Source organism: Myotis brandtii, unplaced genomic scaffold, assembly GCF_000412655.1.
Source record: "Myotis brandtii unplaced genomic scaffold, ASM41265v1 scaffold115, whole genome shotgun sequence".
NCBI classification, from domain to species: domain Eukaryota; kingdom Metazoa; phylum Chordata; class Mammalia; order Chiroptera; family Vespertilionidae; genus Myotis; species Myotis brandtii.
The window spans coordinates 21,701,707-21,719,858 of NW_005353967.1; the positions used below are offsets into that span (position 1 = coordinate 21,701,707).

The following is an 18,152-nucleotide window of genomic DNA, read 5'->3' on the forward strand; positions in this document are numbered from 1 at the left end:
TACTGATGACTTTAAATGATATTGACCACTTGTCTAAGAAACACAGCACACTCATAAGCCTTGAGGACGTGATAGCTCTGGATGGGTCAAGTAGCACTAGATTCTAGCAGTCAGGCCACCTTCTTTCTAGCAGAGTGTGCTTAGAAGTCCTTAGGTTCGCTCCCTGCTTCCTTTTCTGAACTTAGATGTCTATTTTTCCATTTTATTTATCTTCTGCCATGTGGTCTTCATAAAACACATTATTTGAGTGGTTAAGAGTATAGGTGAATAAGTGAAGTCGTTTTAACAAACAAAGAAAAGGGGAATTATTGTTCACTAAAGCTTTTACTCATCTCAGGTCCCTTCACCCCTGACAGCCCTTTCTCCACCTGCACACACACTGGGTACTTACGGCCCCCTCCTCTGGACGGTCAGAGGACTGCAGTTTTCCTCTAGCAGTGACCTCCAAGCATTTTAGTTACTGATACACTATCCATACACTTGTCATAGTTTCCCTAGCAGGAAGGCAGGCTCCTTAGTAGGAGAAACTGTGTGTTTTCCTTCTCTCTATTCCCTGTGGTATCCAACAGAGTGATTTGAACATTACAGATACTCGGTCAGTGAGAGTGAAAGAAGCATGTGTGTGGTCTCTGATTTTAATGACTACAGTAAGTATTAAGACTTCAGAGGTATCCGTAGTGCACCCTTCTGACTATCGGAGTCTATCTGATCCTTTGCCTATGCTTGTATCTATTAGTTCTCTCTAAAACACATTTGGATTCAGATTCATAAAGGCACTGAATGAGCAGATAATTTAACTGCTAGATAATTACAAAGGAGAGAGATGTGAATAGTTAAGTTTCCTTCAGGAAGATGATGGTCATTCATATAGCACTCTTTTGATTTTTTAAAAAGTCATAATATTCTTCTGATAGTTTTAGATAGACACCAAGCACCACTGTCACACGGATTACTAACTGTGGGTCTTCCCCATGCTCTTCTGCAGATGGGAGACCCTTGTCTCTGAAGGACATATGGGAAGGAGTCCACGAGTGCTACAAGACGCGGCTGCAGCAGGGCCCCTGGGACACCATTACCCAACAGGTTAGAGAGTATTCTCATGTTATTATACATGATGCTTTCTCTCTGCTCACCTTTTTACCTAGTTCTCTCTTCCCTATTCTTTTTCCTATCTCACTCTTCTACCTACTTACAAGCTTCAAGTCTAAGACAGTTTCCTTAAAAATAACAAACCTGCCAGAACCGGTTTGGCTCAGTGGATAGAGCGTCGGTTTTCGGACTCAAGGGTCCTGGGTTCGATTCCGGTCAAGGGCATGTACCTTGGTTGTGGGCACATCCCCAGTGGGGGGGGGGTGCAGGAGGCAGCTGATCGATGTTTCTCTCTCATCGATGTTTCTAACTCTCTATCCCTCTCCCTTCCTCTCTGTAAAAAAATCAATAAAATATTAAAAAAAATAACAAACCTTCCCAGACCCAGTCTTAGTTTAGCCTCCCTGTTATCAACTCTCATAAAAATCTGTAATTTTTTTCATAGTGCTTATCACATTTTAAATTATATGTTTGGATATTTCAAAAAAATAATGTCCATCTTTCACGCTATATGGTGTGCTGTCATGTGGACAGATCATGTCTGTTTACTCTTCACTGTACACCAGCACCAGCACAGTCCTTAAAATATAGTAGCTGCTCAATAAAAATGTATTAAGAAAACGAGAATAGAAACTGAATTGGCATATACACTAAAAAATAGATGATTTAGCTGGTGTCACGTCTGATGTTCAAAGTTTTACTCATAGGAGTATTTGCAAAAAATTAACTTTTGATTAATAATAGCTTTGCAATAGTGATCTAAAAAGCAGAGAAAATAGATCTGCAAAAGTACATATAAAAAGTAGATTTGCAAAAGTAGATAAAATAGATGTCAATCATTTCTGTCATTATAGCTGCCTTGCTAAAATCAGCAGTTAATTATTTTACAAATTTAAAAATACTCATCACCTTGCATCCAATCATAGTCTCCTTAAATATAATTTTTTCTTATATCAAAATCTTATTTTTCCAAGGCTCTGTTAAGCTTAATCAAAGCTTCCTTTAAAAATGACTTTATCAACCATTAACATTTTTATGCCCTCTTATGTGTTTGATCATAATAATGATAGTTTACCTCCCAATCAACATAAGAATCCTTAGCATTTTATAAGTAGCATTTGACAATGATTACAAATGGCCATTTTTTAGATTTTAATTGAGGACAAAACTAGATTTAAGTATATGTATCTTTCACACTGCCCCTCAAATTAATTTTTTTTCTTTCTCTTCCCACTTTGACCCTCCTAGATCAGGCCCTATAGGCTCACCTGAAACAACTAGTAAAGCTTCCCACCCCTGGTCTTCTGCTCCTTTCCTCCTTGCCCTGTACCGTTAGTCACATCTCCTTAAGCACGGCTGCTTTTCTCTTCCCCGTGGGCAGACCTGCAGTAGATTCCCAAGGACCTATGGCATGTGGGCTAAATGCCTCCGCTGGCCTGCAGGGGCTGCCACTCCCTGGCTCTGACCTGCCCTTTCAAGCTTATCTTTTCCTTCCCTCCACACACTCTCAGCTCCTGCCAAACCCAGCCATTCATTTCCCTGAACCCATCTTGTGCAGTTTGTTCCTGGAATTCTTCCCAGGTTTAATACTCTCCCTGTTGCCTTTGTTCTGTCTGTATATAGTCCCTTCTCTTGTTCTTTCCCATGTTCCTTTCTCTGAAACCCTCTCAGCTCACAAGAATTTACCCCCCACCCCCGAAATCCTAGTTTTGTAGAACAAATATGGGATGGATGCTATGATAAAAGGGTAATGAGATATAGAAGCAAATCAGCCATAAAGATTTTTGGCAAGAACATTTTATTTTTTGCAGAATATTTTAGATTGACCTTCAAGTATGTCAAGGTGAGGAGTGCTAAGAGTTTCAACTAACAATGTCTTGTCATTGACCACAAGCCATTCAAAAATGTGTATTGTAATACCAGAATCCAGAGGGCCAGAAAATGTTTGGTTGGAAGAAAGATGGCAAAAGGATAGAAGAAGAGAGCATCCAAAACTATATGTGTTTAACTTGACTGCCTTTTTTCTCAGCTCCTTCTCAGTTATGTTTTCCATCATGTTTCTCAGCCCAATTGTTATCCTTTTCCTTTTTTTTCTCTAGCAGCTCTGTTATTAATCTCCTCACTGCAAGCCTATAGCCCAATTCCTGGTGGTCTATGTCATTTTGGGGTTTTAATTCAACACGTCTCTGTTCTGACTCATGTCATATGAATAAGATTTTGAACTCAACTCTGTTTTCTTAGTTTCCTAATATGATGTTACAAATAGATTCATTTTGTTATTTCATTCCATTAAAAGAATTCCTAAGTTACTAAACCAACTGAATGAACCAATCTGTACCTTGCTTATTCTTAATGGAATTGATTAATATATTTCAGTTTATAGGCATTTAAGTGTCATATAGATAGTCTGTTAGTGGAACTTTTTTTTTCTCCATAGCCGATCACAGTAAGCATTACTATTCCTAACACCTAGTGTGGGCCCACTTAGTAGGAGGGATATTTGATGTAACCAAACTACAACACAAATACAGCATTTAGATGTTCCTTTGGAATTTGTCTTATTGTGATTGATTTGTGGACAGCTCTCCTACTTTTGATAACAAACTTTATTTAAGCTTTAGAATTGCTTATCATGGTGCCTGTCAGGCACTAAAGACCTAGCAAGAGACACTCATTTGTTGCCGTTGCACTACTTGGCATTTGAAAGTCATCATGAATATTTCCTTGGGAAGTCTTGGCTTCTAGTCCCAGATTAGCTAATGGGTTGGTATTTATGTACCTTTCTTTGCTTGAGATCTTTGAGAGGATTGGTCTTCATTTTTGGAAGGCCTGTGTGGAGAAAAAATAGTGGGATGAAGGGGAGGGTATGATACAGCCCGAGGGGAGAATGAGCTAATACAGGGTGGGGCAAAAGTAGGTTTTACAGTTGTTCATATGGAAAATAATGCAACAATTAATAAATAATAATAAACTCTGTGTTTCAGGTACTCACAACTGTAGACCTACTTTTGATCCACCTTGTATTGATGACACCAAATAGTGGTTCCATTTTGCAGAATTATACTAAAAAATCCTTAGCTTGCACACTGAACATGATAATAATATCCTGTCCTCTAGAGTGGCTTAAAAACAAAAGCAGCCTTCACATAATATAAAATGCATTTCAATTCATTTTCAGGCTTGATTGTGCTTTTATAGTTTGTTGCTCTTCATCTTTGGTAATCACACTTCTGTTCTCTCAGCATTTGTCTTGATGATAAGGACCTGCTCATGTCAGACACGAACTCTCTCTTTTGAAGACAAGCCACTCATGAATCTCATACATTTGATTATGGTGATTACTTACCTGCTTTTGTCCAACATTACAGACTACCTATTACCTCAACCCTGCAGTCTAATAAAAACTTATTTTTTTAAGAACTTCTGAAAAAGAGTTAACAGATGCCCAGGTTGGATCTGTCTAAATTGGTACAGTGAATATGACAACAGTGATCACTGGGAGGTGTGGGCTCTGTGTTTTAGGGAAAGAGCTCCTGTGATCTTGGGTGTATAGTGATCAGATAAGTAATTTTCTCTTAATGTTCTCTTTTTATAAACATGTACCAAGGTAGAGATGATAGTATAGTGTACTTACAAACTCATGGCTTGGCTGATTTTTTTGGGGGGGGCAGGGGGGTATTTCATCCAATGTGGAATTTTTTTGGAAGCAAATCTTAGATATTATATTGTCTCGCCCATAAATATTTAAGGAAATATTTGTTAAAGGTAAGGGCTCTACACAAACGTTTATAGCAATTTTATTCACATAGCCCATGGAAACTGCCCAGATGTCCCTGAGAGGGTGGATGGTTAAACAAACTGTTATATATCTTAACCATGGAATATTACTCAGCAATGCAAAGGAATCAACTCTTGCCCTAGTCGGTTTGACTCAGTGGATAGAGCGTCCGCCTGCAGACTGAAGGGTCCCAGTTTTGATTCTAGTCGAGGGCAGGTGCCTCGGTTGCTCAATCCCCTGCCCTGGTCAGGGTGCTGAGACAACCAGTTGACGTGTCTCTCTCACATTGATGTTCCTCTCTCTCTTTCTCCCTTCCACTCTCTCTAAAAATCAATGGAAAAATATCCTCAGGTGAGGATTAACAACAACAAAAAAAAAAACACACACACACAAAGGAACCCACTTTTGATACACTCAACAACCTAGCTAAATGTCCAGATAATTATGCTGAGTGTAAAAAGCCAATCCCAAAGGTTGCATATGATTCCATTTATCTAACATTTTTGAAATGACAGAACTATAGATTGGAGAACAGATTTGTTGTTGCCAGGGTGGGAGAGAAGTGGGTATGACTAGCAAAGGCAACATGAGGGAAGTGTTCTGTATCTGACTGAATCAATGTCATTATCTTGGCTGTGATATTGTACTATAGTTACCATTGGGGAAACAGGGTAAAGGGTATGAGGGATTTCTTTCTATCATTTCTTCCAACTGCATGTGAATCTACTGTTATCTCAATATAAAAAGTTTAATTTTTTAAAGAAAGGTAAGGCAGCTATTATCACAACTATTATCACAACTAAATTTTAAAAATTTTAATATCTTTAAGTAGCAATTGGTGTTTACATTTTCCTAAATGTTTTATTCCTTTTTACACTTTCTTTGATGAGGATCCAAATAAGCTTTACACATTAAAATGATTAACATCTCATAAGACATTTTGAATCTAAGATTCCCATTACTCCCTCTCTTTTTTTCCTTACTTTTTTTTTTCTTTTAGAAACACGATTATTTGTCCTAGAGTATTTGCAGACTGGATTTTTTTTCTAATTGTATCTCTCAGTGGTGTTTAATGTTTCTCCCTATATTTTCTATAAACTATAGTTAGATCTTGAGGCTTGACCAGGTTCAGGTTTGGCTTTTTGGGCAAGAATATTTCCTAGGTTCTGGATGCTTCCAACAGGAGGCACATGAAGCCCAGTTATTGTTTTTTCTTTGTGATGTTAGCAGGCATTGATTATTATTACCTAGATTCATTAATTCATTAGGGGTTGCAGAGTGGTGATGTTCTAATTCTATCACTCATTATTTATTGGCTAGACTACTTCTATAATGGCTTAGTTACCTGATGTAGGTTTTGTATACAAAAGGCAGGATAAATGCTTGATTCTTTCTCTTTATATTCTAGCTTTCAAGATAATAGTTGGTTCTCTAGCATCCTCCAAAGGTGATCAAGAACTTTTTAAATATAACTTTATGAGTTCATGGATATAAATATTTTATCTATTTCAATTCATTGTAGTGGTTCTCTTTATTGATGCTTGATTTACCTTATCTTTGGCCAGTGAAAGTCTCTTTAACTTATCTCCTGAGCTATTTTGATACAAGCCAGGTAGCTTTCTGGCTTCTTGCTTTTTGGTGTGACAGTTTGTTGCACATTCCTGCCCAGACTTGGGGGTCAGCCATTTTCCAGGAGGCTTGCTTCCTCTAAGAGCCTTTATCTAGGTGCTGGAGCCAGACAGAGTGGATTAGACTCAGACCACCACTTACAAGCTGCCCGGCTTTGGACAAATGATGGAGACTCTCTTATTTTTTCATTAAACATAATGGTGGCATCTACAGAGAGTTGGTGGGAAGACTAAGAAAAGAGGATCGTATATAAAATTAAATGTGTGTCATATCTCCTTTCAAATATATTCTTTTTAATACCTGAACTGTGCACTATAAATTTAGAAAACAAAACACTGTTTTCTCATTCCACATACCCAGGGAAGGTTGTCTAAATACAAGTAAGTGAATGGCATCAGGTGGATAAAAGTGGAAAGGAACTCATTGATTATTTTTTTGTCATATGATCCTGTACAAGTACCTTGAGGGAAAGGGGTTAAATATTTGTAGCCAGTGGAATAGAAGGAGCCTATGTAGTACACAGTTTGCATATACCAAATACTACTGATTCCCTTTTGTAGAATGTATGATGTCTAAAACTTAGAAAATAGGATAATAAATCACTTTCAGTGAGTCTTCATTATATTTCCATGATAAATCTCTCAGGGTGAAAAATCAGAACACCACAAAAAGCAGAGCTCTTTAGGTACCTTAGGTGAGTAGATTGCTTTTGACTCTCACTGATACAGGAAGTCACTGGTTAAGGATGCTTAAATAATGAAGCTTGATATGTTGCCTGGTGATTTATAATGATGGCTGATAACCTGATGATTTAATTGTGCTTCCTCTGGTAATAATCTTCAGTGCTCAAGTGAAGTTCCAGTGATTGGCTTTCTTCTGAACTCAGTCTCCCTGGAGTCTTTTGGCATCTCTTTTATACAACATCCGATAACTGACTTTTAACTGTTCCTATTTTAAATAATACAAATCAATTAAAACACACAGCTGTTTAACAAAACTTCAAGGTGTTGGTATAGGTCTCGGTGGGTATTTCCTGATGGCTCATAATGACATCAATTTAGTGCACCTGGTAGGATCTGTGTGAACTGGAAGTGGCTTAATTCTTAAATGACGAGAAAATTAAGACGCTTTATGGATTGCTGCTGCTGCTTCAGAATCGCTGCCAGTGCCATTGCTGGCCCTTTCCTGGTGGGGCTTTATTTAAACGGGATTGCAGACCTCACGTGATTGTTTTCTTTGTAATTTGCTGCTAGTTTGTTGATTCCGAGTTTCTAGGTATTCATTCTGGACATTAATAAATCACTTCATGGGGAGGTTTATAAATATAAATGTATCTGTGTATCCCATGTATAAATATGTACTATGTATACACAGTAAATGTGTATCATCTTACACACTTTTATAGAAACCTTCCAGTGTTTTAATAGTACTCAGGGATTCCTCCACACTTTCTGTCTTAAGAGAATGAAATATGGTTTCGTTGTTGTATCTCACTTTCTTTGGTATCTTAGGATAATACTGTCAGTGCTATTTTTCTCTGTTTTGGATAGTAATTATTTTTAGATTGTCAGTCTGCACATGCATTGTGACTTTTCATATTTATTAAATACTGATACTGAGGCTACCTTACATCATTAAAGTACTTCACTTTCCACTTTCATTTTTTAAAAATCAATTCAGAAACGTCTCCTGTCTCTTACACTCCATTGTGCTTTTCTTATTTCACATTTTTATAAATTTTGTTTGTTCTTCAGACTTTCCTTGCATTAAGAAATATATGAAACTTCTTTCTCATTATCTCTAATTAATTTTTCTCAAAAATGTTTTGGCTTTATACCCTGGAATGTTTTTGGAAAGTCTTAACTTCATACTAAATGCTATTTAGGCTTTGGTATAATATTACTCTCTTATCCAGCTTTTGCTTTCTAAAGTTTTCTGACCACTAACCACAAATTAAGTGTTCAAATTAATCTAAATAAACAGGAGGGTGATTTATTATTTAAGACCCTTGTCTTATTAAATTAATTTCTAAGATGTTTTGTTTTATTCCATTTTAATGAGAATTCAAGATTCATAGTAAACAAGAAATGTATTTCTTATAACTAACCAGATTATACTGGTGTGTTTGGGTTTTATTTCTTTAAATTGAAGCTTAGTTCAGGAGTCAATAAAAACAAGAGGCTGGTTAATCTTCTGCTATATGTATATATGATTGAGCAGAATATTTGCTTAGTTTTTTGCCATCAAAGTTATACACATGCCTTGAATTTATACAAAAGCTTTCTTTAAAGAATTTCCCAGCATTTCATTGATTCTTGGAATTTCTATTCCTAAAAAAAAAGGGAGCAGCTTATAAATTTAAAAATAAAATACCATTTAAAATATTTAATAATTGATTTTGATATTAGTCATCTTAGCAGATTCCATTTTGATAATTACCTACCATCAATTTTTAATTTTTAATAAACATCTTAGTTCTAAAACTTCAAGTTTGAGGAATATTTATACTCTCATTTCCAGTTTTTGGTGGGTGGGCAGTAAAGCAGCGGCTAGAGGCAGGTATGGCAGCTTGGGGGAGCGGAAGGCAGTGGGAGATAGACTTTTAGACTCACTTACCCAGATAGGTTTTGAGTTCCTTGAACAGGTAAAAGCTTCTGAAGAAAGGTGCTATTTTTATTCTATTTTGGCACAATAGTCGCTGCACATACATATTCTACAATGCAATTATTGCATCATTTTTTTTCATCCCACTTCCTCCCCCCTTCACCTTCTCTTTTCACCTGTTGTTTTCCTACTTCATTTCCATGTCAGCTGCTAAATTCCCCTTAATACATTTGCAGTCTATATTATATAGTTTAAAATTTGGCCAATAAATAGAGATAATACCAAAGTATATAAAATGCTTGTGCAAGTAACTACAATTATTTTACTATATGCTAATGTTATTCTTTAGTATATTAATTTATTTCTACTTTCCTATGTCCAATCTGAATTTCAAAAATATTTCAAGTGGTATATATATATATATACATACGGTATACTATTCTATGCTATACTATACTGTAATACATTTACTATAACCATCAAAGCAAGTGAATAAGAACTAAGTGATGGAGGGGGAAAGACAGTTGTAACAGTAAACCGAGGCTAAGGAAGTTCCTGAGCTTTCTAGAACAAATAAGAGAAAGGGAGAGCTAATTAAATTAATTGCTTTCATTCTGTTATAGAAGGAGGCAAAACTTTTTTCTTATATTACATTTTAGAAAGATAATTTATAAATATGAAAAAATATCTCCTTTTAGAAACCACTTAAATTAACTCTAGGAGATGCAGAGGGAGGGATGTTTAATTGTCCTCGTGTGAGAAAGTTATAGTAACGCACTGTGTGTGTAGGTTTATACTGTAAAGATCCTAAATAGCAAGTTACTAATCACACTGGGCCTGTAGATGTATTTTGAGTGCTTGGGAATTTTTTTTTACTTTGGATGCCTTTAGACTAGGCATGTGCTCTGTAGTTAATTGTGGTCACTTCCCCTCCCTATTGCTGCATACCCTTTCTTTTTCATTTAGTTATTTTTTCTGCCTGTCTTCTAAAGGCACTTAAGTTTGCCTATTCCTGTATTGATACAATATGAAAAGAAAGAGCTTAGAGATTTTGTATGTTTCTGAATGTGTGCACCTCAGTACATATCTGATACTATCCTCAAATAAAAGTGCTATCTGGGCTTAAAAATTTTTATTAACTTATTTTTATGATTAAAAAAGTAATACATAATGATAATTTTTAAAAAAATACAGAATGGCATAAATAAATAAAAGCTACTCATAATCTCAAGCATTAAAAGTTACCACTGTTGCCCTAACTGATTTGGTTCAGTGGATAGAGCGTTGGCCTGTGAACTGAAGAGTCCCAGGTTCGATTCCAGTCAGGGGCACAAGCCTGGGTTGTGGGCTCGGTCCCCAGTGGTGGGCATGTGGGAGGTGACCAATCAGTGATTCTCTCTCATCATTGATATTTCTCTCTCTTTTCCTCTTCCTTCCTCCCTGAAATCAATAAAAAAATATTTTTAAAAAAGTTACCACTGTTAATCTTTCAGTGCACAACTTTCTATAATTAAATATGTATTTATATAACTACTAGAGGCCCAGTGCATGAAAATTCATGCACTGGAGGCGGGGTCCCTCAGCCCGGCCTGCCCCCTCTCACAGTCCGGGAGCCCTCAGGAGTGGGAGGCAACCCGGCAATCAGGGGAAGGCGACGCCCCCATCATACCTCTGCTGCTGCCACTGCTGGCAGCGCAAGCCTCGGCCGGCCCTGGTTACCTGAGCCTCAAGCAGCCCTGGGCAGCTGAGCAGCCACCATCCGAGGCTTGCCTGTACCTCGAGCCAGCACTTGGCGGCTCGGGGGCTGAGGGGACTGGGGGACTCCGGAGACAGGCGTGCGCTTGCCGCCCCGGCGGGGCTGAGGGAACTGGGCACCGCCATCTTGTGGCTGTGGGCACCACCATCTTTGAGGGCATGGCAGTCAATTAGCATATTCCCTCCTTATTGGCTGTGGGTGCCGCCATCTTTGAGGGCGGGGCAGTCAATTAGCATTTCCCTCCTTATTGGCTGTGGGCGCTGCCATCTTTGTGATGATGTGAGGGTCAATTAGCATATCCCCTCTTTATTAGATTGGATATATTCATATACAATACATATATTCAGATATATGTATATGTTAGATATAAATGTACACAACAAAAATGAGATCATACTATGCACCTGGTTTTTAAAATTTGCATCACAGATTACTTTTTGTGCCAATACTTAAATATGTCTAAATTTTCCTTTTAATGACTGCATAGAATTCCATTCTAAGGCCATGCCAAAATTGTTTTATCCAATTATATGTTGTGAGCATTGAATTCTTTTCCAATTGTTTGTATTATAAACAGTTCATAGGTGAACATTCTTACACATATAATTTATGCAGTTCTCAGATTATTTCTTTAGAATAAATTCTTAGAATTAGAATTGGTGAGTTAGTGAGTATTCACTTTCAAGATTTTGTTAGATATACCTATGTCAATCTGAAAAAAGGTGTACTTCTACAGCAGTATATTAGAGAACCCATTTGTACCCTACATGCTCACTGGCACTAGTCATAATTGTTCTTAATATGTTACAATGTGATGGCAACCAGGCTTCTAATTGGAGCCATGTATCAAACAATTTAACATGGAAGTTACTGATGAATAGCTGAAATGCAGGTTGTCCTTGCTGTTGATTGGCACACATATTTTAGACACTGGGGAAGGTGACATAGGTCAGAATTAAGGGTCTTATTTCCATTCTTGCCAAGACTGACTATCATTTCTGCTGTCCAGAGACAGCTGCTAGCGTACCTGCCAGCAGGACCGAGGCTTCTCTTTGTAAGCTTTCTTACAAATGATTGAACTAAATCCACGGATGCTCGTGGGTCCTGCTCCTTTAAGCATGGAAGGTAGGATCTTGGGTTGCAAGGTTTTTGTGAGCTGGAGTTATCAGTCATCCACCTCACCCAAGATAACATGACTTGTGTGGAATATTTGATAGAGTGAAATTGTATCGGAGTGGGCCTGCCAGGATGAAGTAACTATAAATACACTCCCCTCCAAATAATTAAAGAGTTGGCATTTTGAACACTTCCAAAATATTATCCACTTCAGCCCTGAAGAATGTATTTTAGAACTGACAAGTTTGGTTTAGGCACAGTTGTGCCTGAGCTGTTCCTCCTGGCAGTCGTTGGCCACTAGATTAATGTATTCTTTAAGTAGAACCAGGTCATCATCATAAAGATGAGTGCTTGTCTTTCTGTTTGCTGTCAGAGGAAATCAAGTTCTTACTTCTAAAAGCTCTATGAAATTGGAAATAAATTTAAAAGTGTGGGGCTTGACTGTAACTCTATTATATAACCTTTTAAGATTAGAACTTATCTTGTCTAAAGATTATTCCAGTAACAATAGGTAACATTTTCCAAGTACCAGTTATTCTGCTAAGTATACATATTGTTTCACTTAATCTTCTGATTAGGTTGATGCTACTTTCCACATTTTAGAGACGGGGATACTGAGGAACAAAGAAATTAGGTAACATGCTAAAGGTCAAACATCTACTAAGTTATAGAAGCAGAATTGGAACTCGGCTGTACTTAAGAGCTCACATCCTTAAGCACTATGTTTTCGCTTTTCCCATAATGTCAATCTTATTCTTATGATGGTATCGTATGAATGATACTATATTAAACTGGGTCTGATCCATTTGGAGCTATGGACCCCTTTGAGAATCTGGTGAAAACTCTGGATCCTTTTCCTAGCATCCTCAGCCTAGCTTTCTATTTTGTAAATGCAAATCTGGTTTCTTCTGTTCACCTTTAAGTGGGCTAATATGACTTAGTCAGAATGTCTATGAATAAAATCTAGAATTGGGCGGGTTAATTAAATGAAACCCCCCAAGGGAAATGCATTGCATTACTAGCTGAATCCCCTGAATCAACCTTTCCCAGGCCCAGGCCTTCCCTGACTCCCAAATTCCTCACATTTTCTGTATGTTTTATGTAGTTTTGGCTCAACTTTATATCCCATCCAAAAAGCAGAGATTTTACAACCTGAATCCATGTTCTAAGAGGTTATTGCTCTCATTTTGCAACATGCTAAGGACAGGCAGCTATTGTATTTTAACTGGAAAACAAAATTCCCAGAAAGGAACAGAATAGTTTCTTGGAATTTTGGGACTTGCTTGGAACTTTAATTGCTATTTTGCATGACTTTTCATGTTAGCTTTTCTGAAGACCTAACATTCTAAGTTTTTCAGTGGAAGTATAACTTAATGGTTAATACGATAATTTACCTTTAACTTCCGTTAAGGAGCAGGACATGCCCTAAATGTTTTCAAGTATATGTGCACATTCAGCTCTTAACAATGATACAAATGTTGCCAATTTATTTATCTCTTCCAAAAATATTTCTTTAATTTTACAATGTACCAGTCACTATAGTAATTTGATCAGTTATCAAGAAAGACATGGTACCCATTCTCAAGAATCTCATAATTTAATGAGAAGACAAAAGTTTAAACAATCTGATCTTCCTATGGAGAAGATTGGAAGGGAGCAGGACTGGAGGCAGGAGACCAGTTAAGAGCAAGAAGATGGTCTAGACGGGAGTGGAGGTGTCCATAAATAAATGATGATACTAGAGGTAAAGAGAAACTATATTTTGGGAGGCAGCACTGACAGTGTTGTGGAAATTGGGTGATGGACGATGCCACTCACAGACGAGGGATGGAATGGCAGCATTGTCAAGATCCTGTTTAGAGAGCATGCAACACATTCAAGTGTCATGTCTCTGAACTTCATGATACATGTCAGGAATAGAAATGTGGATTTGGAAGTTATCAGCAATAAATAGTAACTGAAGCCATGGAAATAGAGGAGGTCACGCAGACATATGTAAAATGAAAAGAGAAAATGGACTGATAGAGAATTCTGAAATATACCATCATTTAAGAGATGAACAGAAGACTGCCTGTGGCAGGCACTAGGAAAGGGTGGCCAGAAGTGTAGGAGGAAACTCTAGGAGCCACCTGCAGCCATGTACTGTGAGCATGTCCAGTGTTTAGAAAAGCTATGTAAGAAAAGCCTGAAAAGTCATTTGTGTACCTGTGATGAGTAAACGGATTGTTGTGGTTTGATGCCTGTGTAGAGACATGAGGAAGTAGACAGAATTCATATTTCTTTCATGAATTGGGAGAGGAAGATAGGATTATTCTTGGATAGGAAAGTGGAAGGGAAAGATGATTTTACTTTTCATTGATTTGTTTGTTTTTAAGATGGAAAGGGCTTGACTATTTTTTTTAAAACGGATAGGAAAGAGCCAATAGAGAGAGAAGATACAGGAGGAAGAGAATTGGAAGAGCAAAGTCCCAGAAAAGGTGGGGCTGATGGAGGAACAAGAGATGGCTTTTTCTTTTTAACAGAAGTTATAGAGAACAAGATGTGGTTATGGATTCAGATGTATTTTTAGTTTAGAAAAGGGTATTTTATGGTTTCTATATTTTCTGTGAAATTGGAAGCAAATTCATCTGCTGACAGAGAGGGATTTCAGAGCTTTAGAAAGAATGGAGAATTGACTTTCTTCCATGGGGGATGGAAGAGCAGACTAGAGAAATAGGTCAGGACAGGGAGGAGGCATGAGGGTCCACTGCTCTGTTACCTTTGCTGAATATTAAGTTTCCACATATGCAGAGGTCCGTTTCTGGATTCTCTGTCCCATTTTGTAGCCTGTCTTTATGTCAGTACCACACTATCTTTATTACTGTAGGTTATAATAAGTCTTGATATCCACTAGAGAAAGTTGCCTAATTTTATTCTTCTTTTTCTTAGCTATTCTTTTACTCTTTTAATTTTCATTTAAATTTTATAAGCAGCTTTTCAATTTCCACAAAATCATTCTGGGACTTTGATATTAAATTGGATCTAGAGATCAATTTGGAGAGAGTGGGAATTTTTACAGTATTGACTCTTTCAGTCTATGAACATGGTATATCCTTTTATTAGTTTAAATTTTTTAATATTGTTTTATGGTATTCTACTTATAGGTCTGGCATATTTTTTGTTGACTTTTTAGCTTCTTGCTTTGTCTATGTCATCCAGGACATTGTTGCATAGAAGTGGTGATATTGGCATCTCCTTCCCATTTTCAGAAGGAAAACTTTGTATAAGTGTGAGGTTTGCATTAGGTTTTATTGTAGGTTTTCTTTATCTGATTCAGGAAATTTTCTCCTATTTCTTACTCAGAGTTTTTGAGATGTGGATTTTTTAAATCATGCTTTATCTGCATCTTTTGATATGACCAAATGATTTTTCTCTTTTACTCTTTTAATATGGTAAATTACATTGATGGATTTTCAAATGTTAAGTCAACCTTATATTCCTGGGACAAAATCCAACTTGGTTTTAATACACTTCTCTTAATATATTGCTTGATTTAGTTTGCTAATATTTTGCTTAGTGTCCTAAGAGAATTTGGCCTGTAATTTTTCTTTCTTATAATATCCTTCTCAGTTTAGATCAAAGATATGTTACCTTCATAAAATGGGTGGGAAGGAATCTTCTTTTTCTATTCTGTGGAAGAGTTTATGTAATGATGATGTTATTTCGTCTTTAGATGTTGGGAGAATTAATTAGTGAAGCTCTCTGGGCCTGGGGTTTCCTTCATGGGAAGGTTCTTAATAGATTTAATTTCTTCAACAGACATGTATGGTACTATCCAGCTATCAGTCTAATTGTGGCTTCATTGAAGGTAGTTTCTTTTTTCTCTGGCCGCTTTCAGGATTAACTTTTTGGGGTTTTTTGCTGTTACATATTTATGTGTTTAAGCCTTTATATGTGTCCTCCTTGAGATTCATAGTTCCCTTTAAAACTACAGCTTAATGTTTTTCATTGGTTTTTGAAACTTTTTGGTCATTTTATTTTTAAATAGATTGCTTCTTCCCCAGGCTCTCTATCCTCTCTTTTGGTGATTCCAATAATAGATATTTAGATGTCTTCACCATATCTCTTTCTTTAAGCTCCTCCCCCCACCACTTTTGTTTCTCTGTACTTCATTCTGGATTTTTTTTTTTCTGACCTTCCTTCCAGTTTCATCTGTGTAAATCTGCTCTGAAAGTCTTTCATTGAGTTCTAAATTTGAGTTCCAGTATTTTCGGGTTTAGCATTTTAATTTAGTTCATTTAAAAATTTCCAGTTTTATACTCAAACGCTTAAGTTTGTGTTGAAAACATTATTAGAAATCTGGAGTTCATGTCTGCTAACTCCTTTATCTGGACCATCTGGGTTGTTTCTATTGTCTGCTTTCCTCTTAGGTTTTCATCAAGTCTTTTCATATATATTCATAAATATATATATTTATATATGTGTATAGATTCCTAATTATGTATATATTTAGCTTACTTTTTTAAGGAACCAGATGTTGTGCATATAAAATTTACAGAGATAATTTAAGACTCTGAAATGTTTCTTTTCTCCAGAAAGGATTTGTTTCTGCTTTAGGCAGGCAGCTAGCTTAGGATACTAGCAATTTCTGATCACATTGATCCAGCTAAGGATTGAGATTTTGAAGCTGGCCTTCAGTCACCAAGAGGGCTGGTCTGTTTCGAAGGCCCTTACCTTTGAAGTGTAGTCCTTCCAAATCCTGTCCAACGTCCTCATGTGTTTACTGGGTCCCCTCTTCCTTGGCAGACCCTGAACTTTCAGAGTCAGCAGTCACGCGCCAGACTCACTTTGCTGGGTTTCTTTCTTCCTTTGTCCTACAATACCATGTTTTTGTAACTCTCTCATGCCTTCAAACAAGTTATTAAATCTTTTCCAGTTAATGGGACCCAGGCTAGACATGGAACTTACTCATTTGTGGGACCAGCAGATGTGGGGGGGTGAGGGTGGGGGTGGCTTGGTATTGGCAGTGGGAGGGATGGATCCTACCTGCCCCACCTGCAGGCGCCGGGTTTTTACTTGAGAGCCTACAAGAGAAACAGAGTTGTTAGGGGCTGTCCAATTTCAGTCGGATCAGGAGGGAAAGGACACATGCTGAGAAAGCTAGGGAGTTTGGAGGAGGGGCGGGTTAATATAAAAGGTGTGGTTTCTTATTTTTTTATTTTTAGGATGGGTTGGTTGAACTAGATGACATCTAAGTTTCTACATAATTTGAAATTCTAGACTTCTATTAAATGAGCTGGGTTTCTATTTAGGTTAATTTAGAAGTTTAATTAGAACTTAAAATTTCTCCTATAGAGATAAGGAGGCTTATCATCATACAGAAAACTTCCGGGTTTTAATTTCAGCGCAACAGCTCCTGGTTGTAAAACACTGAACAGCTTCTTACCATAGTGCACAATGAGATTCTAAAATCTCAGGCCCAAAGGGAACCAGTTGCAATTTTATCTGCTGGAAATTTGTTATTCTGTGGATCATTGTATAGCATACGTTTATGGAAACTGCCTCATATCTTATACTGTATGATTTTATTATTTCTTACATATAATCTACTAAGTTCTGGATTTTTCTCTGCACATGATGTAAGTGCCTCTACTCTTGTAACCTCTCCTGGGTCCTCCTGCTCATTCTCTTCTGTCCTTTCTCTCCCCTGGCCCTGTTTCCCACTGTCCCTTCATGCCACACTTCTCACTGTGCTCGCTAGAATGCCTCTTCTATGGGGGAAAACTTCCAACATTCTCAATCTTTCCTCTGAATATTCCTTTCAGCTTTTGTCCTCAACTGAATCTTGGCTCTCTCAAGAGGATCTCGCTTCTCTTACAGCCTTCTCTCTCCTGAATATATCAACCTACTATTTTAGACTCATGACCCCTTCATCTTTGTGCAAAATCTTCAGTTTCTTTCAGGCTGGTGCTAATCCACTGCCAACTCTCTTGATTGCTCTCAGGTACTACCTCCTAGGACTCCCCCTACTCACATACTCATGTATTCCTACTCTAGCAATCCCCCAACTTCACTCAGTCCTTCAGTCCATTTACCTCCACTGTTTACTGTCACCACCTTGACACTTCACTGTTCTCACATCTCACATCACTGTTCTCACATCTCTGTACCCAGTGTAGGTTCCATGGCTCACTGTCACCC

At 37.4% G+C, this 18,152-nt stretch overlaps 1 protein-coding gene across 2 annotated transcripts in view; it reads left to right on the forward strand.

Moving 5' to 3' along the window:
- The window catches only part of ATG10 (autophagy related 10), a 192,833-nt gene that overhangs the window by 140,117 nt on the left and 34,564 nt on the right, over window positions 1-18,152 (forward strand). For both annotated transcript variants that reach the window (XM_005858107.2, XM_005858108.2), the window contains one exon: window positions 986-1,083. In XM_005858107.2, the coding sequence (XP_005858169.1) occupies window positions 986-1,083 (98 nt within the window). The remainder of the gene's footprint in view (window positions 1-985; window positions 1,084-18,152) is intronic.